Genomic DNA, 27,976 nt, shown 5'->3' with positions numbered 1-27,976 from the left:
ATAAACGGGGCTTCTAAATTCCAACAAGGTGTCAGTGGCGGAGCAGGAGGCAACAGATTGTCCACGCCACGTCTCAGGGACGCCTCAGCTGAGTCACTTTCAGTGTGTGCGTGTGTGTGGGGGTGGGGAGGCTATAGGACAAGGAGGGATAAAGAGCTGAACTCGGTTCCTTCTCTCCTCTCTGGATAACAGCATGCAGGTCTCAAATGTCGGTCATGGTCATGAAGGATTAAGAAGCTATTGATATTTACGCCACTTCCAGTGTTTGGCAAATATTTACTAAATGTCTCTCTAGTCAATGTAGTGTTTCACTCTGAATTGAAGTGAGAAGGGGATAAATAGAAAAAAGACAGGGGGTGAGAGACTGGCTAATAATACTAACAGGTAGAAAGAGCCAAAAACCCATAAGCTCAGAAGATGTTACGCAAATGGAGGGGAGACAGTCAGAAAAGAGAACAGATGTCCTTTAGAGGGGACCAGGCTAATGCCACATGTTGGTGACAGGTACAACACATGCTGGCACTGAGGATGGAGCAACGAGGAAGAAAAGAGAGGAGAGAGAGGAACAAGATGGAGTTATCATGAGACAGAGGGAAAGGTAGAAAGAAAGAAAATAGAAAGAGCAAAGGAGAGAGAGGGATAGAAAGAGAGAGATAGAGACCCCGTTTCAGTCTGATAGCCATGCTCACACAGACGACAGCAGGCACCCCCTCCTTCCCTCCCACCCGTTTCAGTCTGATAGCCATGCTCGCACAGACGAAAGCAGCACCCCCCCTTCCCTCCCACCTGTTTCAGTCTGATAGCCCTGCTCGCACAGACGACAGCAGCACCCCCTCCTTCTCTCCCACTTGCACAGAAATACCATCACGACCCAATTTGTTTGCTTCCCAGAGGAGAGGAAACCCCTGCCAGCGACTGGACAGGTACTCTTAATGCTTCGCCTCGGGACTCACACCTCATCATCCCCACTCAATGTCACCCTGCAGTCCTTCGCCTTCCGAGCCTTAGAACCACGGACCGTCATCTATTATCACCTCGTTTTTCATCTGCGACTCACCAACCAGCGCCCCACGTCACTTCTCTCCAGCCCAACATGAGAAAGGGACTCCAGGCCAGCCAGGCTGCTCACACAGGGCAGTGGGACGAGCAGAGGCATCACGAGCAGCGGCTGGGGAGGGCAGAGAAAAAGTTAGCAGCCTTCTGGTTGTCCTTGTCGCAGAGGACGTGGACGTTTTTCAGGCCCCGCGGCGGCAAATGCACCGGCTGCTTCCAGCGGAGCTCCTCGGCAGCTCGCCTACTGAAGAGCGAAGCGTGAGGAGTGTGTGTGTGAGTGTTTGTGTCTGTCTGTCAGCAGCGGGTGTCAGAAGAGTCCTGGCAGACACCCCTATCTGGAGGACCCATATCTGCGTGTGTATGTGACCTCCATCCCAGAGGTCAAAGGCAGTCTATGTCGTTCTTCAGCCTTCTCCACCATTGGCATTCTTTCTTGGTTGTGTTATCTTAGCAACGTTGACTAAAGATGGAAGGACAAGCTGTCATTCTAATGTCATTCTCATTCAGAAGGACAAACAAACTGTCATTCTAAAGCCCCTGAAATACGTTGAGCCCAGTGGATTGGTTGAAGAGCGTTTGGCGATTTTCTGCTGTCGACTGGAAGGAATCTCCCCATTCACTAAACTAAACTATCAAAGAGGAGACCATACCACAGAGAAGATATTAGTGGTGGAGATTGGTGTGAAAAAGGGCAGCTGTCACTCCCTTAACCCCTACTGGGGACTTTCCAGATGGGGTAACTGCGACCTGCGGAGACCATGGTGGTCACCCATTTAGAGCTAGAGCTGTGCTACCAGGGGAAGAAGCTGAGGGGCTTCACCTGTAAGCTAACCCGCTCCCCCCATGGCTATCTGCCTGAGAGTGCCTGGCTCATCTTGGCTCAGATCCTACTGCCCTACCTGGTGGCCGGCCTGGGCATGGTGGCAGCAGGCATAGTCATGGACTTGGTTCAAGTATGGGCTAACTTTGAGTGTGTGTGTATGTGTTTGTTTGTGTGTGTGTTGTATTTATCTGGGCATGCTGTGATGTATTGAGTAAATCCCCTTCAATCTAAGAAAAAAACAGGTGAGATAGATGAGCTGCCACAGAGGTTTAGGTGTCTACATGGGCAGATTGCTTTGTATCAGCGATCCCCTTTATCGTGCACTACTTTTGACCAGGGACCAAGTAGTGCACTATATAGGGACAAGGTTGCCATTTGGGACGCAGGCACAATTGAGTCATCTCCGGCAACGTGACACTTGTGTCACCAGAGGAGCCGAGCTGTTTGCTATGAAAAGTGTAAGAAACTATCAGGAAAGCATTGAGAACTGTGGGAGATGTAGCATGAAATGATAAAGAGGCCATTTAAAATGTAGGAGGTGCTTTGACATGCATGGTATGGAAAATATAGGAGAGACTGATAAACAGACAACAGGAGGATAGCAGCAAATCTATCTGGGGACTTCAAAGCTGTTTCAAAGAGCAGTCAGAAGACCCCTGACAGTGGCTATAAATGACAGCTAGAAAGAGCATCCACGACACGAGAGTGCTGCAGCCATTTGAAAATGTGTGTCAATATCGAAAAGATCATGCACTTGAAGCTTAGCCGGAGTCCCAGATCTGCTTGTGCTGTCTTGCAAACTCCTATGTCATTGTCAATAGGAGTTGGCACGACAGCGCAAACAGAACTGGGACTCAGGCTAACTTGTGGCAATACTCCATGGTACATTTTGAGGATGAATAACCCACTTGACTGATGAGGTCAGTACCTTGCCCTTCAAAGTGCATTCTATAAAACATGCAGATAGGCATTGTGTATAGATAGTAGAGTAGCACAAATGACATATAGGCAAATAAGTATAGAGCAGCAAAATAGCTCTTTCCCTGGTTCACCTTTTGGAAAGATCCCAGCAGTCGCATGGCGTGACTGACTCCCTGAATAATGGAATAGGTTGGTGGGTTGGGTAGTGACTTTGACTGAAGTCAGCCTTGAAAGCTCAGGGATTTAGTTCCTTTTCAATTTGGAAATGAAAACGTGAAGAAAGAAACAAATGTTCACCTGTAATCAACAAGAGTTATTGTATGCCACTAAGTTACAGCAAGACTGTAATTTTAGTGTCACTAATACTTAACATGTTCAGATTATTATTTTTAGATTATAATGGGATGACAACAGCAAAAGATTATGGTTTTAATCTGAATAAAGAAATGATATAATAGCGGTAATAGTCTTTTCCTGTTACAATGAATTATACTGGTTGCCAGATCTGTTTGTGCTTGATCCAACTCCTTTCTGTTTTGGCATGACAACGACCAAGCAGTTGGCTAAAGCATGAGTACTGTATATTTGGCAACCAGGCTGGCAGTGTCAGGAGGGATTGTTATGTTTCAGCACTGGGAGGTGCTTGAGGAGATCATTGTGTATGTTTCAGCATTGGGAACTGTTTAGGGAAATCATTATTGAGGTTTTAGAACTGGGACATGTTTAAAGAGGTCATTGTGTATGTTTCAGCATTGGGAACTGTTTAGGGAGATCATTATTCATGTTTTAGAACTGGGACATGTTTAACGAGGTCATTGTGTATGTTTCAGCATTGGGAAGTGTTTAAGGAGATCACAGAGGTGTTTATCTTGGTGCCAGCCCTGGTGGGACTGAAAGGCAACCTGGAGATGACACTGGCATCCAGACTGTCTACAGCAGTAAGTGCACACGCACGCACACACACACACACACACACACACACACACACACACACACACACACACACACACACACACACACACACACACACACACACACACACACACACACACACACACACACACACACATGCACAGACACTGCTGACACACACCTACACACACTCAACGCTGCCACAACATGTTTGAATGTAAAACTAAATCTAGATTTTACATACAAACTCACACGCACACCATTTAAAATGTGAAATATTTCTCCCGTTCCTTTATATACGGTCTATCTCCCTATCAGGCGAATACTGGGCAGCTGGATGATCCAAAGCAGCAGTGGAGGATAGTGTGTAGCAACCTGGCTCTCATTCAGGTGAAATTGACCTCTCCTTCAGCAAACACAGCCAATGGCATTTTATCAAACCAGTGCTGTCACTTTGGCTAGCCTGTAATGTCAACCACACGTTATTATAAAGTATGTTTATCTGTGAATCCAACAGAGGGCACAAGAGGGTTCACTGTATCAAGGCAATGACATGTCTCAGTGTTATGCCTCATTCTCCCTCCCTCCCTCTATCCCCCTACATCTCCCTCCTTTATTTCCTGCCCCCCTCTCCTCTTCCCTTGCTGCCTCTTCTGTTCATTCTTTCTCCCCTTTGCTCCCTGCTTCTCCTGCTCTCCGTTCTCTTCCCTTGCTCCTTTTCCACTCTCTCTCCCGGCTCTTTCTCTCTCTCTCTCTTTTCCCTTGCTGCATCTTCTGTTCTCCCTCCCTCTCTCTCTGCTCCCCTCTCCCTCTCTCTCTGCTCCCCTCTCCCTCTCTCTCTGCTCCCCCTCCCCTCCCTACCGCTCCTATTCTCTCTCTCTCCCTCCATAGGTCCAGGCCACAGTGGTGGGTTTCCTGGCTGCGGTAGCTGCAGTGGGTTTGGGCGCGATGACCAGGGGTCGTGTAGACCTGCTGCAGGCTGCTGTTTTATGTGCCAGCAGCATCACCACAGCCTTTGTAGCTGCCCTGTCACTGGGCAAGTTAACCTGACAAAACCACAATAGCTGTCATTCCACTAGCCAGTGATAGTGTTAGGTAGTGTCACTTCCATCGTTCAGATGTTAATTAAGTTAGTGTTTCATAGCTAAATCAGAGTACACAATTAAGATGGCAATCTCAGTGGGCATTTTAAAGAATAATGTTTTATATTTGGGTATTTTGGCAATTATTATGTATTCCTGAGTTTTGATTTTGACAATAGGGTTTTTATCCAACAAATGTATTCCCAACTAGATGATTCTAGATCTAAAGTCTGCTCTCTGTGTCGGTAGGCCTGGTGATGGTGGGAGTGATCATTGGCTCAAGGAAGGTGGGCATCAACCCTGACAACGTGGCCACGCCCATCGCTGCCAGCCTGGGTGACCTCATCACCCTCTCTCTGCTGGCTGGGGTCAGCAGCTTCCTCTTCCGGTTTAAAGGTCAGATCACTCACAGCAGAATAAGTGGTATGTGCCGGTGTCTGGTCGAGCGGTAACACTCGACTCCCAGACCACACGTGCTCCCCCGGCGATGGCGTTCGAGCCCCGGCGATGGCGTTCGAGCCTCGGCGATGGCGTTCGAGCCCCGGCGATGGCGTTCGAGCCTCTGTACACCCACTGTTTGCCCCCATCCTACCTGTCGTTGCTTTTTCATTGTCTGTCCCCCTGACTTTCTGTCCAGTCAAAAAATATATATAAAAGTAAGAAAGGATGTTTGACATCTAATACGCCCAATGTTATCTGAACCTTAACCCCTATCACTGACTAGGCCCATATTGATGATTCCTAGGGCTGGATGCAATATTGAGCAAAGCCTTGGTGGAGACATTTCCATTATGCCTGGGTTCTGATTCCCTACACTTCCCCTGAAATGGGCACTTGTTCACTCCCCCTCATGGATTTAAACATTTTGAATTGATGTATGCATGGGGTGGACTAGATGGAGTTTCCACAATATTTCTTAAACCAATCCGTCCCATTTAAATCCATGAAGCACTCTTTGACGAGAAGGGTAAAGAATCAGACAGTAGGCCAGTTCTTTCAAATGTTCCAAGTATTTAGTAGAATGTGTTGGTTTGAAACTGATCTCTCATTATTTCCAACTGGAAAAGACTATGAGCACCAACAAGATATCTTACATAATTTCACCATTATTTCATTTCACATTCATTTTCCTTTCCAGGCATAAAAAACAAAAATATTGATCTTTGTAGTCAATAAAACATCTCTTATTAGTTTCCAAATGAAATATCCTCAAATCTCTCGAAATAAAATTAATATTCGGTACTTCAATTGTGTCTTCGGTAGAGGGCAGCACAGTTTCTTTCACGACTAGTTATTTCAGGTCTGCTTAATAAATGTCCAACACAGTACATTGGGTGGGCTCCAGCAACTTCCATTCAGGTCTGCCCAGATTATAGAATCATTTTATCATGTTGACATACAATATGTCTTGCAGATGTAACACTCCTTTTCTACCTGCATAGAAAATGTGCATGTGGAATGTGCCCACTTTCTCACACACACACACACACACACACCCTTTCTTGTCTTCCAGAGATGTGGTACCTGCCTGCTCTGGTGTGTGGCTTTTTCCTGGTTCTCATTCCGCTGTGGGTGGTCATTGCCCGGCACTCTCCTCCAGTCAGAGAGGTGCTGAGGTCTGGGTGGCAGCCCGTCATCATGGCCATGTCCATCAGCAGGTAAATGCCTGGGGCTATCAGCATTCTATCAATGTTCAATCCATGAGCGTTCAACTAGATTTCGAAGAAACAAACATGCTGTATATTCACTTGCAGTTACGATCGCAACTTGAAGGCCTTTTGTCACCTTTATCCAAACTGATTTTACAGAACTGGACAGGTGACAGCTACTGCTCAGTAGACATAAATGCACCAGATCACTTTCACCTATCCTCTCCTTTCAGATCAGTGCAGATGGAGGACACAGAGTGGAACTTATCACTTGCCCCTTAGACAATCTACAGCTTTGAACATATTATGTGACGTTTGTGTCCCATTGTATCCTTGTAAACCACAGTATTGGGGGCCTGATACTGGATAAGACAGTGAGCGACCCGAACTTTGAAGGCATGGCGGTGTTCACTCCCGTAATCAACGGTGAGTGGACCGAACCTAACTCCTCAGATCAAAGAGTGGGGCATGTGTGTAATTCAATGCTCAGATTTAAATTTTGTCTCAATATTATTTAAATGTTGAAGAGATATTTGTTAGGAAGTAATTCCTCCTAACAAATATCCTCAAGGATCCATCTAAGAAACAGCTACATGGGAAAAACTAGAAACAGGTTTACCCCATTTGCAATGCTGCTTACCATTGCTAAATATGTATCTTGTAAAATCGCCATGACATCTCATTTGGACATGGGTACGAGTCGAGAAGCCATAGCTTTATTGGTCTCAAGTGGTTCTGAAAAGAGTATTAAGTTCCACTCATCCCTAGCCTGTCCACGACTATAACATATGATGTAAGCTTAAATGTAAAATCTGGTACTCCTTTCCTTAGAAGACAACATCTGGTTGCCTTGGTGGAAAGATAGATGGCATGTTTGACAAAATAATAGACAGGCGTGGTTCTTGTCCTGTTACATTTAAACAGTCTTTGAAGTATGACAGTAAATTACTATAACTTGTGTGACTAATTACATGAAGCCACTGCGCTATTGTAAACAATGTCATTTTAAAGTTTCATGTTTTAAGGGCAGCAGGTAGCCTAGCGTTAAGGGCGTTGGGCCAGTAACTGAAAAGGTTGCTGGTTTGAATCCCTGAGCTGCCAAAGTGAAAATAATCTGCCGTTCTGCCCTTGAGTCAGGTAATTAAACCCCAACAACAACTGCTCCCTAGGGGCTGATGACATCAATTAAGGTAGCCCCCCCCCCCCCCCACCACACGTCTGATCAAGAGGGGTTGGGTTAAATGCGGAAGACACGTGAATGCATTCAGTTGTGCAACTGAATAAGTATCCAAATTCTGATATTTTTTCCACTCATTGGTCTTTTTACCAATTACAGCAGATCTTTTCACAGCATATTTTTTTCAGAGCTGATCTGATTGGTCAAAAGACCAATTAGTGAAAAAAAGATCAGAATTGGGCTGCCTGTGTAAACACAGCCTAAGACTAGCATGGCAATGTTTGTTGCCCACGGCTAGCCACCATCGCTGGAGAAGACTAACAATAAGGTTTACATAAACCTCTTTAGAATGACAACTATGTACTGTCTGCTTCAGAGGATTTCCTCTATATCTTTGCCAGCCTCAGCTAGCGCTAGCAAAGCTTTTCGCATTAATCGGCATTTCAAGACAGGAAGTACATTTGCATTGCCATTCAGTGTTTTTTTTCTCTCTCTTCTTGTTTATTCTTCTCTTACCTTTCTCCCTCTGCATCCCAATCTTGTTCTATCTTCTTCCCTCTTTCTTTCTGTCTATCAATCTTTCTGTCTTTCTCCACCTCTCTCCCTCCATCCTCCTTACCTCCAATGGACACAAGATCATGCAATCTCTGCGCACAAACTCACTTTAAATATATGCCATTACATTCACATCAGAATTATCCCTACATAATTAACTAGAAAGAGTTGCAGAAAAACAAAATCAACTAAAATTACCTTGAAGACGCTTCATCATAACCTTGAAAATACCTATAATTTACTAAACCCAAAGCTCAAGCCTAAATATGTAAATAACTAATTATAATATTCCATATAGCAGATACTTTTATCTAAAGTGACTTACAAGTCATGTGTGTTTAGATTTTGCATATGGGTGGTCCCAGGAATCAAACCTAGTATCCTGGTGTTAGAAGCACCATGCTCTACCAGCTGAGCTACAAAGGACCAACAGACAAATTCAACAAAATACGATTATAAAAATGCCTACTGGTATTTCAACGACTGTTCGGCTCCTTCCCTTCACCCAGGTGTGGGAGGTAACCTGGTAGCCATCCAAGCCAGCCGCATCTCCACCTACCTACACTACTGGAGTATGCCAGGGACCCTGCCCTTCCCGATGACACAACACTGGCCTGGGCCCTGCCTGACCTTCTGCTCCTCAGGTCAGCAGTCAAAACACACTTCAACTTCAAACACACAGGATGACACAACACTGGCCTGGGCCCTGCCTGACCTTCTGCTCCTCAGGTCAGCAGTCAAAACACACTTCAACTTCAAACACACACAAACACACAGGATGACACAACACTGCCCTTGCCTCAACTTCAGCTCACAACACTTCCCTGACCCCTGCCTGACCTTTAGCTCACAACACTCCCCCTGCCTGACTTTCAGCTCACAACACTGCCCTGACCCCTGCCTGACCTTCAGCTCACAACACTTCCATAACCCATGCCTGACCTTCAGCTCACAACACTGCCCTTCCCAGATTTTCAGCTTACAACACTGCCCTGACCCCTGCCTGACCTTCAGCTTACAACACTGCCCTGACCCCTGCCTGACCTTTAGCTCACAACACTCCCCCTGCCTGACCTTCAGCTCACAACACAGCCCTGACCCCTGCCTGACCTTCAGCTCACAACACTTCCCTAACCAATGCCTGACCTTCAGCTCACAACACTGCCCTTCCCAGATTTTCAGCTTACAACACTGCCCTGACCCCTGCCTGACCTTCAGCTCACAACACTTCCCTGACCCCTGCCTGACCTTTAGCTCACAACACTCCCCCTGCCTGATCTTCAGCTCACAACACTGCCCTGACCCCTGCCTGACCTTCAGCTCACAACCATGCCCTTGCCTGACTTTCAAACCACAACACTGTCCTTGCTTGACCTTCACAACACTGTCCTGACCCTTGCCTGTGTTTCACAACACTGGCCTGACCCCTACCTGACCTTCAGCTCCTCAGCTAACCAGTCAAACAAACAAAATAAACAAAAGAAACCCTGCCTGACCTTCAGCTCACAACACTTCCCTGACCCCTGCCTGACCTTTAGCTCACAACACTCCCCCTGCCTGATCTTCAGCTCACAACACTGCCCTGACCCCTGCCTGACCTTCAGCTCACAACCATGCCCTTGCCTGACTTTCAAACCACAACACTGTCCTTGCTTGACCTTCACAACACTGTCCTGACCCTTGCCTGTGTTTCACAACACTGGCCTGACCCCTACCTGACCTTCAGCTCCTCAGCTAACCATTCAAACAAACAAAATAAACAAAAGAAACCCTGCCTGACCTTCAGCTCACAACACTTCCCTGACCCCTGCCTGACCTTTAGCTCACAACACTCGCCCTGCCTGATCTTCAGCTCACAACACTGCCCTGACCCCTGCCTGACCTTCAGCTCACAACCATGCCCTTGCCTGACTTTCAAACCACAACACTGTCCTTGCTTGACCTTCACAACACTGTCCTGACCCTTGCCTGTTCTTCACAACACTGGCCTGACCCCTACCTGACCTTCAGCTCCTCAGCTAACCAGTCAAACAAACAAAATAAACACAAAAGAAGCAGAGGGGTCAAATGAACACTGCACACATCTACACACAATATTACTAACCCGTAACAGTCGTCAGTACCCTGCCCGCTCTTGTACACTTCCTCCTGGACATTAAAAGGCTTTTGGAAGTTTAGCTTATTTTCTGCTTACTTTTAAGATGTCCTCTAAGTCTCCTGTTTACATCAACAGGGGTCAACTCCAAGTCAGCGAGGGTTCTAGTCTTCCTGGTAGTTCCGGGTCACCTGCTTTTCCTCTACACCATCCACTTACTGAATGGCGGCCATGGCGCCCTCACGCCTGCCTTTGTCTGCCTCTACCTGTGTGCGGCCCTGCTACAGGTCAGAGGTCAAACTGATATGTACCACAGACATGACCCACTGTACCACTCCTACTTTAAAGGGTGACATATGGTGAAAAATGAATTTAAAAAAAAGTTGTGACCTTGGTGAAGACTGAATATGGCCCCTGGGGAATTTTATAGCAGCACAGCATTGCTTAGAATGAAGGGCAATGGTGACATCATTGAGGACCTTTAAGGTTGCAGAGACACATCCATAACCTGAGCGGAAACTAGGCCTATAACAGTTAGGATCAGCTTGATCTCCCCCTTTAAATAAAGGATGAACTGTGGCTGCCTTCCAAGCAATGGGAACCTCCATAGAAAGGAGAGACAGGTTAAAAAGGTCAGAGATAGGCTTGGCGATGACAGGGGCAGCAACCTTAAAGAAGAAAGGGTATAAACCATCTGACCCAGATAATTTTTTGGGGTCAAGTTTCAGGAGCTCCTCTAGCACCTCGGACTTAGTGACTGCCTGCAGGGAGAAACTTTGTATCAGGGCAGGGGTAAAAGAGGAAGAAGCATTGGGGATAGTCGCATTAGAAGCGGTGGAAGATGAGGAAATGTTGGACAGGCAAGGAGGCATGGCTGAGTCAAATAGGAATCCTGACTTAATTAAGTGGTCATTAAACCACAACCACATCAATAACAACCACAACATCAACTTTAAGAGACGTGGGCAGCTGTGAGGAGAAGGGTTTATTCTCCAGGTCTTTAACCGTTTTCCAGAACTTCTTAGGGTTAGACCCACAGAGAGAAAACTGCTCCTTAAAGTAACTAACTTTGGCCTTCCGGATGTCCATTTCAAGGACAGATGTTCCTTAATACTACGCCTCTCTTTTGTTTGGATCTCACACATTGAGGGTTTGGGTCGAGTAAATCATAGTTTTACACAACGAGAGCCATTGCCGATATAAACAACGGCCTTAGTAGAAATGTTAATGAAAGATTTACTGTTTTCAGCCCTCTTGCCAAACTCTGGCGCTGCAATTCAAACCACACGTCGCTGAAAATGCTGACCAGTATACCGATACATCTGTAGAACACCAGCCCAGTGTTTTAGTCCTTCTACTTACCAGATTTGATATGACCTGTGGTGTCATTAGCAACTTTTTAGATACTTCAAAAATAAATGTATACAGACAGTGTGAACCATGTACGCGTTTTTGCCCTTAATGTTTATTGTTCACATGACCTCAACTTCTTTTTACTTGTTCACATACAGTGTGGGTTGCCAGTAATCTCATAATAATGGGATGTTACTAGACAGTATAACAGAGAAGCTATTGAACATGGCCTATACATATTTCCCAGGGTGAAAGGGACATTGTATTACAGCTTCTGCACAGTCCAACTTCCCTCAGTTACCTGCACTAGTGGGTTACTCATCGTGCTGTCAACTGATTCACAGGTTGTGATTCTGCTGTACCTGGCTGACCTGATGGTGCGCTGGATGTGGCGGAAGGGGCTGGACCCGGATAACTACTCTATCCCGTACCTCACGGCTCTGGGGGATCTGTTGGGGACCGGCTTCCTGGCCCTGAGCTTCAGGGCCATTCAATCTATACCAGCCCACCATGTCTAGTGCGACTGAAATTAAGATATAACAACGTGGCCTACACACTGTAGTTTCACAGGCCTCCGACAACCACCAAGCTTGACTTCACATACGGTCTCTTGGCTCCACAGAAGCCCTGTTTATGCCTGCCATTAACATGCGTCCTTCGTCCTGATCTTGTCCATTTACACTTATAAGATCTGATCACAATGTGTCTTTTAAAAGTCTACACAATCAGAATGTGGAAAAGATCAGGGAAAAGGCGTCATGTTAGAACCAGGTATCAACAGGGCTTAAGAAATGAATGCTGCTAAGGGAGTACCTGTATACTGTAGCTCGACAGTCTTTCAGCGCCCAGTTACCACATAGAAGCTTCCTGTTGAGATGTGACCGCTTTAAACGCTTTAATGGTCTAATGGTAAATGCACTGTACTAAAGCAATAATATTGTCTGCGCTTGTTTGTTTGCTGACTGTCTATACATTTATCCTCATGCTCAAAAATGGTTGACTTGTGAGTTTAGTCACAATAAATGTACTAAAGCACTCACGGGATAAACACTATAAACCAATAGAGGACATGGGATTAATCCATGTGTCACAATTTCAATGATCGACCACTGCTATTTTCATTTGTGCCTCCAAACCATTACTGTACAAACTATGGGAGTCATGTGGGGCCTTTTAAGTCAATTAATATATACTTTTAAAAACAGGCTTAAATCATCTTTGATGCTCTGCAATGACACAAACAATATAACAATATAAAGATTTCAACAGTTATAATCATGTTTTCAATTGTACAGGACACATGTTGACTTAGTATGTATGTTACTGTGTTAACAATAGTCAGATTGTACCTAGAGAGCACTTGCTCACTTGCTCTTATTTTAGTAACCCAATTTGTATCAATGTGTTCCATTGTTGGAGTAAAACCATTCACATACAATGCCTGTCTTCCATTTTATGACCCCACATATCTTACAGTAGAATCAATGCATGTCATGTGATTTTACAAAACAGATCAATAAAATGTGACCTCACCACCAGCAACATTCAAACACGTCCTTGTGACAACCCTGCATTTCAACACCACGGTACCCAGGCCGATCTTCTGCTACGGGGGGGGGGGGGGGGGGGGGGGGGGGGCTGATAACCCCAACAGTTATTTCTCACACACACACGGTAAAACATTACCAAAACAACAGATTTCATAAAGCGATGCCCGTGCTGTAGGGATAGAACCGTGTCGGGGTCAAGGTTCGTGTCTCTTGGCTGTGGAGCACATACTGTAGAAGTGCCGTGTAGACATTGTGTCAGAGAACATAGCAGCTATCCAGATTAAGTGAAGCCTATGACAAATGGCTAGACCTTTACTTAAAGGGATAGTTTGGAAAAAAATTACATGTTACGATATATTTATTTACCTTGAAAGCGGTTTGTGGACAAGGAGTGACAGCATTACACACTTTTGGTTTTGTTAAACTAGCCACTGCCAACAAATGTAATTTCACTGAACTATCAAAGTAAGCCCCATGTTGCAGACTTGTCTTAGGTAGACTTTATCAGACAGGTGTCCAAGCCTCCAGAAGGGTCACTGTTGGTACTAGCATAATGTGAAGAGTATTGACATCAAGACTGATAAAACTATTGCCTATATAATTGGACACAACTCTGTTTTGAATGCAGTGAAAGGGCTCTCTTCTCATACCTTTGTTCACAGGACCTATAAAACTGCATGATTTGACCTCAATATTTCAAACATACACAGTAAATTCAACATATTGCACAGATGGATTCTTACCCTTTGTGTTGACTTCCAGACACAGACATTCCAGACACAGACACACACAAACTGCTTAGATGTGTTTATTTGACTGTCTGATGTTATGGTAGTTATTCCTAATGTCTAAATGTGTGCTCTATCTGCAGTCTGTTGACACTGGGACACAAATATCACAATAAATAAACCGTCCAATGAGAGTCAACTCTCTACAGTATAAGGAAAACACTGATGTCACATTTCCAGAGGATGTCATGCACCTTTAAGTCATAAGGCCCACTCAAAGGCACTGATAGAGATACTTTCATCACCCCTATTACTTCAGATAGCTTGCGTTCCTTTTAGTCTTACTGTAGAATGGTGGTGACAAAATAAACTTTGAAAGAAAAAATAATAATTGTAACCAAAGTTTGTTGGTGGTGTCAAAGTTTGGTCATTTTGAGTTAATGTGCACTTGAGGTGCATTTTACACATACAGAGGCAATCATTTAATCTCCATTGGCTCATTGCTAACAGTACAACATCTTCATCTTAAGTGTCCATCCATTCCCCGTTGTCTCATCTTAAAGCCACTCTCACTTTTGATGTGAAAGATATGTTTAGTTCCTTAGATTTCACCAGGTTAGTCCTCTCCGTAAAACATACCTGTGCTTTGAAGAGTCCCAGGATCCATGTTAAAAGTGTCTGTACCACTTCTTTTGAACCCTCTGTCAGAGGTTATACATAATGTTGTTATAAGCAACAGCTGTTAAAAGCCGCCAGAATAGCTGACATCAGCTATACACCGAAGTAATAAGCTAGTGGGGCCGGGCACAATGTCACGCTTCCAACTACTACGTTCCAACTACTACGTAGTGCTTATGATAGATGGTTCAAACTAAGGCTCCTCCTAAGAAGCGTAACGTCATCAAAATTTCAGGTACTCCGGCGTGGAGTAGTTGAACAGCAGGAAGTCCATGTGGTAGAGGTTATACAGCTTCTTCTGATAGAAGGGTCTGATGTTGTTGAAGAACTGAGCGGCCATGTCTCCCGTAGTCCTGGTGTTCTTGGCCGAGGCAGGGAAAGTCACCTGGCCCTCCACCCCAGCCAGCTGCAGCACGTAGCGGGAGTCCTGCTCCAGCGTCTCGTACTTGCCCACCACGTCGTAGTGGATTAGGCAGGGGTGGCACAGCGAGTGCACACGCTCCCAGTGCTCGTTGAAGGGCTCCTCGCGCTGTGTGGCCGGGTCCACCAGGTAGTACACAAACTCCTCGAAGGAGACGTCGTCTCCCCGCTCCAGTGCTTCGGCCTGGGGGTTGGGCCGGTGCCGGCGGATGATCTTGGTGCCGTAGCGCTTGTGGAAGGCCGTGTTGTAGCTGCGTGTGAACTTGTTGCGGTAAGCTGAAACGAGCCGCTCAAAGGGCTCACGCACGAACACAAACTTCAGGTAGGAGCGCAGCCGCTGGTTGATCTGAGAGGTGGAATACTCAGAGAGGGTGCGCAGGTTGCCAGGCACGTGGGCCTCGTTGGCGGGAATGGCGAGGGGGTCGCGGTGGGGGCCAGCGGCGCCTGTCAGGACCATTAGGACACGCTTCCAGTTGGTGCAGGCCACCTTGGGCACGTAGCAGTAGAGCAGGCCGTGCTGGTCATCCACAATGACGTGCTTGAGGTCCTCGGGGATGAGCACGCGACGCTTGCGCGTGTATGAGCGGCAGGCGTCCTCCAGCAGCTCCCGCCGACCCTGGTGGGTCCCCTGCACCGTCGACTGCTCCAGCTGTAAGAGAGGAGAGGATTCCAGACACTGACACAAATGGTAGATGGCTCAGTGTGGTTTAACTGTTAATTGAGCTTGAGGAGAGTAGGAAATGAGATGGCAAGTGGTTATTGCTCGGGGATACATTTTTATATCCATGTCACTGAACACATTGACATATTTTAACATGTTAACACATGAACAAGTTTCAACATTGTACCTCATTAGATAGGAGACAGGAAACTGATCTGGAGAACACCAAAAATATATGTCATGTCAGGGGGCTGAGCACAAGCGCTGAACAATCTATAAAGGCTTTTGTCTCCAGAACTAAAATGTTTTGTCTCCAGAACTAAAGTGTTTTGGCTCCAGAACTAAATGAGTTTGGCTCAGGAACTAAATAGTGTTGGCTCCAGAACTAAAGAAGTTTGGCTCAGGAACTAATGGAGTTTGGCTCAGGAACAAAATGGTGTTGGCTCCAGAACTAAGAGTGTTGGCTCCAGAACTAAAGAAGTTTGGCTCAGGAACTAATGGAGTTTGGCTCAGTAACTAAATGGTGTTGGCTCAGGAACTAATGGAGTTTGGCTCAGTAACTAAATGGTGTTTGCTCCAAAACTAAAAGAGTGTTGGCTCCAGAACTAACCCCTATGGCACTTCATGTACTTTGCATTCTGAAAGTATTCAGACCCCTTGACTTTTCCACATTTTGTTATTTTACAGCCTTATTTGAAAATGAATTAAATAGTTGTTTTCCTCGTCAATCTACACACAATACCCCATAATGACAAAGAAAAATATGTTTTTTAGAAAATGTTGTCAATGTATAATTTTTTAAAACTGAAATATCACATTTGCATAAGTACTCAGACCCTTTACTCAGTACTTTGTTGAAGCACCTTTGGCAGCGATTACAGCCTTGAGTCTTCTTGGGTATGACGCTATAAGCTTGGCACACCTGTATTTGGAGAGTTTCTCCAATTCTTCTCTGCAGATCCTCTCAAGCTCTGTCAGGTTGGATGGGGAGCGTTGCTGCTATTTTCAGGTCACTCCAGAGATATTCAATTCCGGCCTCTGGCTGGTGGACTCAAGGACATTCAGAGACTTGTCCCGAAGCCACTCCTGCGTTATCTTGGCTGTGTGCTTAGGGTCATTGTCTTGTTGGAAGGTAAACCTTCACCCTAGTCTGAGGTCCTGAGCACTCTGGAGCAGGTTTTCATCAAGGATCTCTCTGTACTTTGCTCCGTTCATCTTTCCCTCAATCTTGACTCGTCTACCAGTCCCTGCCGCTGAAAAACATCCCCACAGCAAGATGCTGCCACCACCCTATTTCACCGCAGGGATGGTGCCAGGTTTCCACCAGGCGTGAGGCTTGCCATTCAGGCAAAAGAGTTTAATCTTGGTTTCATCAGTCCAGATAATCTTGTTTCTCATGGTCTGAGTCTTTAGGTGCCTATTGGCAAAATCCAAGCGGGCTGTCATCTGCCTTTTACTGAGTGGTTTCCGTCTGGCCACTCTACCATAAAGGCCTGGTTGTTGGAATGATGCAGAGATGGTTGTCCTTCTGGAAGGTTCTCCCTTCTCCACAGAGGAACTCTGAAGCTCTGTCAGAGTGACCATCGGGTTCCTGGTCACCTCCCTGCCCAAGGCCCTTCTCCCCGATTGCTCAGTTTGGCCGGGCAGCCAGATCTAGGAAGAGTCTTGGTAGTTCCAAACTTAATCCATTTAAGAATGATGGAAGCCACTGTGTTCTTGGGGACCTTCAATGCTGCAGAAATGTGTTGGTACTCTTCCCCAGATCTGTGCCTCAACACAATCCTGTCTCGGAGCTCTACGGACAATTCCTTTGACCTCATGGTTTGGTTTTTACTCTGACATGCACTGTCAACTGTGGGACCTTACAGTTGAAGTCGGAAGTTTACATACACCTTAGCTAAATACATTAACTCAGTTTTTCACAATTTCTGACATTTAATCCTAGTAAAAATCCCCTGTCTTAGGTCAGTTAGGATCACCACTTTATTTTAACAATGTGAAATGTCAGAATAATAGAAGAGAGAATTATTTATTTCAGCTTTTATTTCTTTCATCACATTCCCAGTGGGTCAGAAGTTTACATACACTCAACTAGTATTTGGTAGCATTGCCTTTAAATTGTTTAACTTGGGTCAAATGTTACAGGTAGCTTCCACAAGCAATGTTGGCCCATTCCTGACAGAGCTGGTGTAACTGAGTCAGGTTTGTAGTCCTCCTTGCTCACACACACATTTTCAGTTTTGCCCACGAATTTTCTAGAGGATTGAGTTCGGGGCTATATGATGGCTGCTATAATACCTTGACTTTGTTTTCTTTAAGCCATTTTGCCACAGCCATGGAAATATGCTTGGGGTCATTGTCTATTTGGAAGACCCATTTGCGACTGATGTCTGATGTCTTGAGATGTTGCTTCAATATATACACATCATTTTCCTACTTCATGATGCCATCTATTTTGTGAAGTGCACCAGTCCCTCCTGCAGCAAAGCACCCCCACAACATGATTCTGCCACCCCATGCTTCACGGTTGGGATGGTGTTCTTCGGCTTGCAAGCCTCCCACTTTTTTCCTCCAAACATGACGATGGTCATTATGGACAAACGGTTCTATTTTTGTTTCATCAGACCAGAGGACATTTCAAAAAGCACGATATTTGTCCCCATGTGCAGTTGCAAACCGCACTCTGGCTTTTTATGGCGGTTTTGGAGCAGTGGCTTCTTCCTTGCTGAGCGGCCTTTCAGGTTATGTCAATATAGGACTCATTTTACTGTGGCTATAGATAATTTTGTACCCGTTTCCTCCAGCATCTTCACAAGGTCCTTTGCTGTTGTTGTCATCTCTAGGAGACAGAACGCGTCTCCTTCCTGAGCGGTATTTATTTTTATTTATTTATTTTACCTTTATTTAACCAGGTAGGCAAGTTGAGAACAAGTTCTCATTTACAATTGCGACCTGGCCAAGATAAAGCAAAGCAGTTCGACAGATAAAACGACACAGAGTTACACATGGAGTAAAAACAAACATACAGTCAATAATGCAGTATAAACAAGTCTATATACAATGTGAGCAAATGAGGTGAGAAGGGAGGTAAAGGCAAAAAAGGCCATGATGGCAAAGTAAATACAATATAGCAAGTAAAATACTGGAATGGTAGTTTTGCAATGGAAGAATGTGCAAAGTAGAAATAAAAAATAATGGGGTGCAAAGGAGCAAAATAAATAAATTAAAATTAAATACAGTTGGGAAAGAGGTAGTTGTTTGGGCTAAATTATAGGTGGGCTATGTACAGGTGCAGTAATCTGTGAGCTGCTCTGACAGTTGGTGCTTAAAGCTAGTGAGGGAGATAAGTGTTTCCAGTTTCAGAGATTTTTGTAGTTCGTTCCAGTCATTGGCAGCAGAGAACTGGAAGGAGAGGCGGCCAAAGAAAGAATTGGTTTTGGGGGTGACTAGAGAGATATACCTGCTGGAGCGTGTGCTACAGGTGGGAGATGCTATGGTGACCAGCGAGCTGAGATAAGGGGGGACTTTACCTAGCAGGGTCTTGTAGATGACATGGAGCCAGTGGGTTTGGCGACGAGTATGAAGCGAGGGCCAGCCAACGAGAGCGTACAGGTCGCAATGGTGGGTAGTATATGGGGCTTTGGTGATAAAACGGATTGCACTGTGATAGACTGCATCCAATTTGTTGAGTAGGGTATTGGAGGCTATTTTGTAAATGACATCGCCAAAGTCGAGGATTGGTAGGATGGTCAGTTTTACAAGGGTATGTTTGGCAGCATGAGTGAAGGATGCTTTGTTGCGAAATAGGAAGCCAATTCTAGATTTAACTTTGGATTGGAGATGTTTGATATGGGTCTGGAAGGAGAGTTTACAGTCTAACCAGACACCTAAGTATTTGTAGTTGTCCACGTATTCTAAGTCAGAGCCGTCCAGAGTAGTGATGTTGGACAGGCGGGTAGGTGCAGGTAGCGATCGGTTGAAGAGCATGCATTTAGTTTTACTTGTATTTAAGAGCAATTGGAGGCCACGGAAGGAGAGTTGTATGGCATTGAAGCTTGCCTGGAGGGTTGTTAACACAGTGTCCAAAGAAGGGCCGGAAGTATACAGAATGGTGTCGTCTGCGTAGAGGTGGATCAGGGACTCACCAGCAGCAAGAGCGACCTCATTGATGTATACAGAGAAGAGAGTCGGTCCAAGAATTGAACCCTGTGGCACCCCCATAGAGACTGCCAGAGGTCCGGACAGCAGACCCTCCGATTTGACACACTGAACTCTATCAGAGAAGTAGTTGGTGAACCAGGCGAGGCAATCATTTGAGAAACCAAGGCTGTCGAGTCTGCCGATGAGGATATGGTGATTGACAGAGTCGAAAGCCTTGGCCAGATCAATGAATACGGCTGCACAGTAATGTTTCTTATCGATGGCGGTTAAGATATCGTTTAGGACCTTGAGCGTGGCTGAGGTGCACCCATGACCAGCTCTGAAACCGAATTGCATAGCAGAGAAGGTATGGTGAGATTCGAAATGGTCGGTAATCTGTTTGTTGACTTGGCTTTCGAAGACCTTAGAAAGGCACGGTAGGATAGATATAGGTCTGTAGCAGTTTGGGTCAAGAGTGTCCCCCCCTTTGAAGAGGGGGATGACCGCAGCTGCTTTCCAATCTTTGGGAATCTCAGACGACACGAAAGAGAGGTTGAAATGACGGTATGACGGCTGCGTTGTCCCATGGTGTTTATACTTGCGCACTATTGTTTGTACAGATGAATGTGGTACCTTCAGGCATTGGAAATTGCTCCCATGGATGAACCAGACTTGTGGAGGTCAACAATTTTCTTTCTGAGGTCTTGGCTGATTTCTTTAGATTTTCCAATGAAATCAAGCAAGGGGGCAATGAGTTTGAAGGTAGGCCTTGAAATACATCCACAGGTACACCTCCAATTGACTCAAATGATGTCAATTAGCCTATCAGAAGCTTCTAAAGCCATGACATAATGTTTAAAGGCACAGTCAATTTATTGTATGTAAACGTCTGACCCACTGGAATTGTGATACAGTGAATAATAAGTGAAATAATCTGTCTGTAAACAATTGTTGGAATATTTACTTGTGTCATGCACAAAGTAGATGTTTTAACCGACTTGCCAAAACTATAGTTTGTTAACAAGAAATGTGTGGAGTGGTTGAAAAACGAGTTTTAATGACTCCAAAATAAGTGTATGTAAACTTTCGACTTCAACTGTATGTAGACAGGTGTGTGCCTTTCCAAATCATGGAAAGGGCACATCTCAAGGATGATCAATGGAAACAGGATGCACCAGAGGTCAATTTCTAGCCTCATAGCAAAGGGTCTGAATACTTACATAAATAGGGTATCTGTTTTTTATTTTGTATAAATTTGCAAACATTTCTAAAAACCTGTTTTCGCTTTGTCGTTATGGGGTATTGTGTGTAGATTGTTGAGGGGGGAAAATTATTTTGTCCATTTTAAAATATGACTAAAGTAACAAAATGTGGTAAAAGTCCAGGGGTTTGAATACTTTCTGAAGGCACTGCATATCTAAAGTAATTTGATAGATAAGCAATATGGTTGTAGTGCCACCTTGTCCTCAGATATTGCAATATGGTTGTAGGGTAAAACTTTGGATAGTCCATCTATAGATGCTCTACATACTATCTACAGACTATTAGTAACATTTAAGCTAACTATCTACAAACTTTATTTGGATAGTCCATCTATAGATGCTCTACATACTATCTACAGACTATTAGTAACATTTAAGCTAACTATCTACAAACCCTAACCTTAACCCTTATCCTAACCCTAAACTTAACCCTTATTCTAAACCTAACCCTCAGATAGGCTAGCTGGGAGAAACAAAATGGTTGTAGCTCCACCTTTCCCTCAGACAGGCTACCTAGGAGGAACATATTGCTTATACCCATCCAATCCTTTCTGATCTACCTGTGCCTTGTAGAGGCTGGGGGTTGTTCCTGGACGGGGGCCTTTGTCTATGACTATGAGAAGAAGAAAAAAAACACCCTTCAAAAGTCGGGCTTGGACCTCCTGTTTATTGACATTACGAAGTTACTTACAGGGGCTGAAACACTCCTCGCATTCCAATGTCACTTCATATAATTAAATCAACACCTTGACTTTACCCCCACGGAAAAAATGTATTCTGAAAAGGAATTAGCTACATGCTTATGCAGTAGTATAAATATCTGGGAGATGAACCAAACTGGGCATAATCTGTCCAATGTAGTTGTTACGGATACAGTTATCCTGTGTGTATCCTGTGTGTGTGTTTCTTTTCTCTCCTTCTCCCCTCACAGGTGAAAATCATCACTCCCCAATCAGTCAACAATCAATCATCAATCAGAAGACACACCTCCTCCTATTTCCTACCCTATCACAGTTCCTTCCCCATGGTTTAAAAACCCCATCATTTGTTTGCTCTAGAGCTCAATCTCTCTGTAAATGCCATGTCTGTAGGTCTCTGTGTTTCACTCTCGCTTTATGTCTTAACCTCTCTTTTGTTTGAGCACCTCCATAGCACTTTGTCATCACCTGTGAGTATTGCTTTTGGTTATGGTGTTTGTTTGTTGCTGGTGGGAAAAGGGGGAAACCAAGACAAGTCGCCCATGGGCATACACTACCCGTAGGTGAACTTTGTTAAATACACTAGTTAGAACTGGGCAGACCACCCACTGTATTTTTGGTTAGTTAGTTAGCTGTTAAAGCAGGATAGTCTAGCTTAGGGGTGTTTTTGTATATTTATTGTTTCTTTCCTTGGGTCCAGCTCAGCCCCTTTTCCTGCTCCCCCCATTACCGTGTGTTTATAAATAAACTTTGAGTTTGACGGTAGATTTCTGTTGTCCTGGTTATTTCGTTCACACTTTTACTTTGTCACAATTATAATTTGCATGAGTTATGTTACGGGTCTCATTACCATCCCCCCTAGACTGTCGGGCCAAAAGGGATTCGTAACAGTAGTTAATCTCCAGAAAATTGAGAGTTCAGGTGGGCCTTCATGCTTCAGCATACAAAGGAAAGGAGGGGTGCTCAACAACAATGACAAAAAATCATGAAAAGGGCTTATCAAGAAACATTTCCAAAAGGACAAATTCGAGGTAGAAAGGAGTTGGAGCACTCAAAAAAAGCAGAGATGTATTTAATTTAGCTCACTTTAATCCATTGTACAGGATACGAACAGGTGACTGTCGTTTTGACGTCATGCTGACGTCTTCGAAGAAATTTAGAGAATATGAGGAGAGGTAGAAAATAAGTGCATTACGGAGTCTGCAACCAAGAGAAGAGTATGTTCGTCCTGAATGACACTAAATAACAGATTCTCTAAATGATCTTATTGTTTGTCAAACTTCATAGTTGAGTTTCATTGACCCATCTCTCTCCCTCTTGTAACACACACAAACACTGCAGCTGGATGTCCTAATCACATTCAATCTCGCCCATCCACACACCACTGCACTAACACTTCAGTTCACCCAGTTCAACGTGGCTTCCTTCCTGTACAAAACCTGTATTTACTCTCTCCTGTATTTACGCCTTCCATTTACTCAGCCAAATGCGGAGGCTCTCAGTTTGCCTCAGTGTCTAGTGGCATGTGTCGTCCTCTGTCCTGGTTTGAGAAGACACTGTTGACACTGAAATTTCAAGGACACACTGGAGCAGGCAACACCGATGCTAACGGAGGCTTCACTCACTGTGTAGCTGGGTAGTTACATCTTTCTATCAAACAATTTTGTCACGGCAGAAGTTAAAGTAATAGTTTACTTGAGGTTTTACTTTATCTTTGTCATCAGTGAGGCACAAGGTAACTTGCCAATGTCATTCATTATCCCTGATAGTGTAAAGACGATCTTCCATAAAAATCTTGATCTTAATTTGTGGAGCAAAATGTATTTTGATGGCACATATTCTTATCTGGAGTCGTCCTTGTCGGCTACGATTTACCTCAAGTAGATACTACGTGTTCCTTGTAAACCTAGGGGTAACTGGCGCATGCAAAGTCAACTCCACATGCATTGTAAAACATTTGCTTAGGTTAAACTTCTTGTAAGAAGTAATTGTTGATGTTATACCCACAGCAACGATTAAAACATTCCCAAACCGTGGACTGATGGCAGCATTCGCGCGAAACTGAAAGTGCGAACCACTGCTTTTAACCAGGGCAAGGTGACCGGAAACATGACCGAATACAAACAGTGTAGCTATTCCCTCCGCAAGGCAATCAAACAAGCTACAGTGCCTTGCGAAAGTATTCGGCCCCCTTGAACTTTGCGACCTTTTGCCACATTTCAGGCTTCAAACAAAGATATAAAACTGTATTTTTTTGTGAAGAATCAACAAGTGGGACACAATCATGAAGTGGATCGACATTTATTGGATATTTCAAACTTTTTAACAAATCAAAAACTGGAAAATTGGGCGTGCAAAATTATTCAGCCCCTTAACTTTCAGTGCAGCAAACTCTCTCCAGAAGTTCAGTGAGGATCTCTGAATGATCCAATGTTGACCTAAATGACTAATGATAAATACAATCCACCGGTGTGTAATCAAGTCTCCGTATAAATGCACCTGCACTGTGATAGTCTGAGGTCCGTTAAAAGCGCAGAGAGCATCGTGAAGAACAAGGAACACGCCAGGCAGGTCCGAGATACTGTTGTGAAGAAGTTTAAAACCGGATTTGGATACAAAAAGATTTCCCAAGCTTTAAACATCCCAAGGAGCACTGTGCAAGCGATAATATTTAAATGGAAGGAGTATCAGACCACTGCAAATCTACCAAGACCTGGCCGTCCCTCAACTTTCAGCTCATACAAGGAGAAGACTGATCAGAGATGCAGCCAAGAGGCCCATGATAACTCTGGATGAACTGCAGAGATCTACAGCTGAGGTGGGAGACTCTGTCCATAGGACCTGAACACATCATCCCCACTGTCAAACATGGTGGTGGCAGCATCATGGTTTGGGCCTGCTTTTCTTCAGCAGGGACAGGGAAGATGGTTCAAATTGATGGGAAGATGGATGGAGCCAAATACAGGACCATTCTGGAAAAAAACCTGATGGAGTCTGCAAAAGACCTGAGACTGGGACGGAGATTTGTCTTCCAACAAGACAATGATCCAAAACATAAAGCAAAATCTACAATGGAATGGTTCAAAAATAAACATATCCAGGTGATAGAATGGCCAAGTCAAAGTCCAGACCTGAATCCAATCGAGAATCTGTGGAAAGAACTGAAAACTGCTGTTCACAAATGCTCTCCATCCAACCTCACTGAGCTCGAGCTGTTTTGCAAGGAGGAATGGGAAAAAATGTCAGTCTCTCGATGTGCAAAACTGATAGAGACATACCCCAAGCGACTTACAGCTGTAATCGCAGCAAAAGGTGGCGCTACAAAGTATTAACTTAAGGGGGCTGAATAATTTTGCACGCCCAATTTTCAGTTTTTGATTTGTTAAAAAAGTTTGAAATATCCAATAAATGTCGTTCCACTTCATGATTGTGTCCCACTTGTTGTTGATTCTTCACAAAAAAATACAGTTTTATATCTTCATGTTTGAAGCCTGAAATGTGGCAAAAGGTCGCAAAGTTCAAGGGGGCCGAATACTTTCGCAAGGCACTGTATGGGTCGGCCTTGGAGGGCATAGGGCCAGCCACTGGTAAGCCAGGCCCAGCCAATCAGAATGAGTCTTTCCCCACAAAAGGGCTTTATTAAATATCAAACCAAAGTTTATTTGTTACCTGCTCCGTATACAACAGGTGTAGACAGTGGTATTCTTACTTACAGGTTCTAACCAACAGTGCAATTTCTAAGTTAAAAAAGATAAGTAAAGATAAGTAAAGAAATAAAAACAAAAATAAAAACAATAAAAAGGCACTGTAAGCGTCAGTATATAGACAAAGTAGAGTCGCAATTCAACGGCTCAGACACAAGAGGTATGTGGCAGGGTCTACAGTCAATCAAGGATTACAAAAAGAAAACCAGCCCAGTCGCGGATCAGGATGTGGTATGCGCATGCTCTGAGGACGCGGCTGGGGATGCCGTCTGGGCCTGCAGCCCTGCGAGGGTTAACATGGTTAAATGTTTTACTCACGTCGGCTGCAGTGAAGGAGAGTCTGCAGGTTTTGGTATTGTCCTCAAAGCGAGCAAAAAAGTTATTTAGTCTGTCTGGGAGCAAGACCTGGCTGGTGTGTTTACGGACATATTCAATCAATCCTTATCCCTGTCTGCTGTTCCCACATGCTTCAAGAGGGCCACCATTGTTCCTGTTCCCAAGAAAGCTAATGTAACTGAGCTAAACGACTACTGCCCCGTAGCACTCACTTCCGTCATCATGAAGTGCTTTGAGAGACTAGTCAAGGAACATATCACCTCCACCCTACCTGACACCGTAGACCCACTCCAATTTGCTTACCGCCCCAATAGGTCCACAGACGATGCAGCCACACTGCACACTGCCCTAACCCATCTGGGCAAGAGGAATACCTATGTGAACATGCTGTTCATCGACTACAGCTCAACATTTAACACCATAGTACCCTCCAAACTCGTCATCAAGCTCGAGACCCTGGGTCTCGACCCCGCCCTGTGCAACTGGGTACTGGACTTCCAACTCAATCATCAAGTTTGCGGACGACACTACAGTGGTAAGCTTGATTACCAACAACGACGAGACGGCCTACAGGGAGGAGGTGAGGGCCCTCGGAGTGTGGTGTCAGGAAAATAACCTCACACTCAACGTCAACAAAATAAAGGAGATGATTGTGGACTTCAGGAAACAGCAGAGGGAGCACTCCCCTATCCACATCGACGGGACAGTAGTGGAGAGGGTAGTAAGTTTTAAGTTCCCCGGCATACACATCACAGACAAACTGAATTGGTCCACCCACACAGACAGCGTTGTGAAGAAGGTGCAGCAGCGCCTCTTCAACCTCAGGAGGCTGAAGAAATTTGGCTTGTCACCAAAAGCACTCACAAACTTCTACAGATGCACAATCGAGATCATCCTGTCGGGCTGTATCACCGCCTGGTACGGCAACTGCTCCGCCCACAACCGTAAGGCTCTCCAGAGGGTAGTGAGGTCTGCACAACGCATCACCGGGGGCAAACTACCTGCCCTCTAGGACACCTACACCACCCGATGTCACAGGAAGGCCATAAAGATCATCAAGGACAATAACCACCCGAGCCACTGCCTGTTCACCCCGCTATCATCCAGAAGGCGAGGTCAGTACAGGTGTATCAAAGCAGGGACCGAGAGACTGAAAATCAGCTTCTATCTCAAGGCCATCAGACTGTTAAACAGCCACCACTAACATTGAGTGGCTGCTGCCAACACACTGACTCAACTCCAGCCACTTTAATAATGGAAATTGATGTAAAAATGTATCACTAGCATTTTAAACAATGCCACTTAATATAATATGTTTACATACCCTACATTACTCATCTCATATGTATATACTGTACTCTATATCATCTACTGCATCTTTATGTAATACATGTATCACTAGCCACTTTAAACTATGCCACTTTGTTTGCATACCCTACATTACTCATCTCATATGTATATACTGTACTCGATACCATCCACTGCATCCTGCCTATGCCGTTCTGTACCATCACTCATTCATATATCTTTATGTACATATTCTTTATCCCCTTACACTTTTGTGTATAAGATAGTAGTTGTGGAATTGTTAGGTTAGATTACTCGTTATTACTGCATTGTCGGAACTAGAAGCACAAGCATTTCGCTACACTCGCATTAACATCTGCTAACCATGTGTATGTGACAAATACAATTTGATTGGATTTGAATTACACCCTTTAGTGATCCAACATAAAATTCTTGTAGGCTTATACAGAGAAGTAAAATGAATACAATTGGTTATAATGATCTTCCAGTTTTGCTTTCTGTCTTCATAAATTCAAACACTTTTCCTCAGAGTATCGCAACACCACGGGGTTCCACTTTGGATAAGCAAAGTGCAAAATATCAAAAATAAAACCGCCAGCGATTTAAAGTAAATTATGTCTTTAGGAGTTCTTCGGTCCTTTGGCATGGGCCTCGGACTCCCCTCCCTGAGATATAATTGGCAACAGCTCACTCCTATAGAACTATTCTTTCTGTACCCTATTCAAGCTCATTTCTCTCACGCTCTCTCTAAGTCTTAGTTCTGGAACAGTCCCTATGTAATGTCATACTGTATAATTGTAGAGAGTTTGTGGGCCAGGGCTTATCCTTTGGCCTCAGAAATTTCAATCTGTCGTAGTGACACACTGACTGT

General features: G+C 44.6%; 2 protein-coding genes across 3 annotated transcripts in view; one reads left to right on the top strand and one right to left on the bottom strand.

Annotated features, from left to right (window-relative positions):
• Positions 1 to 737: 737 nt before the first annotated feature.
• On the top strand, positions 738 to 13,194 carry LOC109891396 (solute carrier family 41 member 3). Of its 2 annotated transcripts, none has more exons than XM_020483889.2 (10): positions 738 to 2,006; positions 3,628 to 3,735; positions 4,028 to 4,099; positions 4,601 to 4,745; positions 5,041 to 5,187; positions 6,305 to 6,449; positions 6,787 to 6,866; positions 8,682 to 8,816; positions 10,406 to 10,554; positions 11,965 to 13,192. In XM_020483889.2, exons 1-10 carry the CDS (start codon positions 1,812 to 1,814, stop codon positions 12,136 to 12,138), a joined length of 1,350 nt encoding a protein of 449 aa, XP_020339478.1. In that variant the 5' UTR covers positions 738 to 1,811; the 3' UTR covers positions 12,139 to 13,192. The 2 variants fall into 2 exon arrangements, with proteins under 2 accessions (XP_020339478.1, XP_020339480.1); XM_020483891.2 differs by having other exon boundaries at positions 789 to 2,006; positions 8,682 to 8,901; positions 11,965 to 13,194.
• A 768-nt stretch (positions 13,195 to 13,962) lies between these two features.
• The window catches only part of LOC109890296 (carbohydrate sulfotransferase 11-like), a 38,438-nt gene continuing 24,424 nt past the window's right edge, over positions 13,963 to 27,976 (bottom strand). Inside the window, exon 3 of the mRNA XM_020482276.2 lies at positions 13,963 to 15,645. Coding sequence (XP_020337865.1) covers positions 14,800 to 15,645 — 846 coding nt within the window. The 3' untranslated portion in view covers positions 13,963 to 14,799. The remainder of the gene's footprint in view (positions 15,646 to 27,976) is intronic.

Source organism: Oncorhynchus kisutch, linkage group LG5, assembly GCF_002021735.2.
Source record: "Oncorhynchus kisutch isolate 150728-3 linkage group LG5, Okis_V2, whole genome shotgun sequence".
In the NCBI taxonomy this organism is placed as follows: domain Eukaryota; kingdom Metazoa; phylum Chordata; class Actinopteri; order Salmoniformes; family Salmonidae; genus Oncorhynchus; species Oncorhynchus kisutch.
This window is presented reverse-complemented; position numbering and strand designations above follow the sequence as displayed.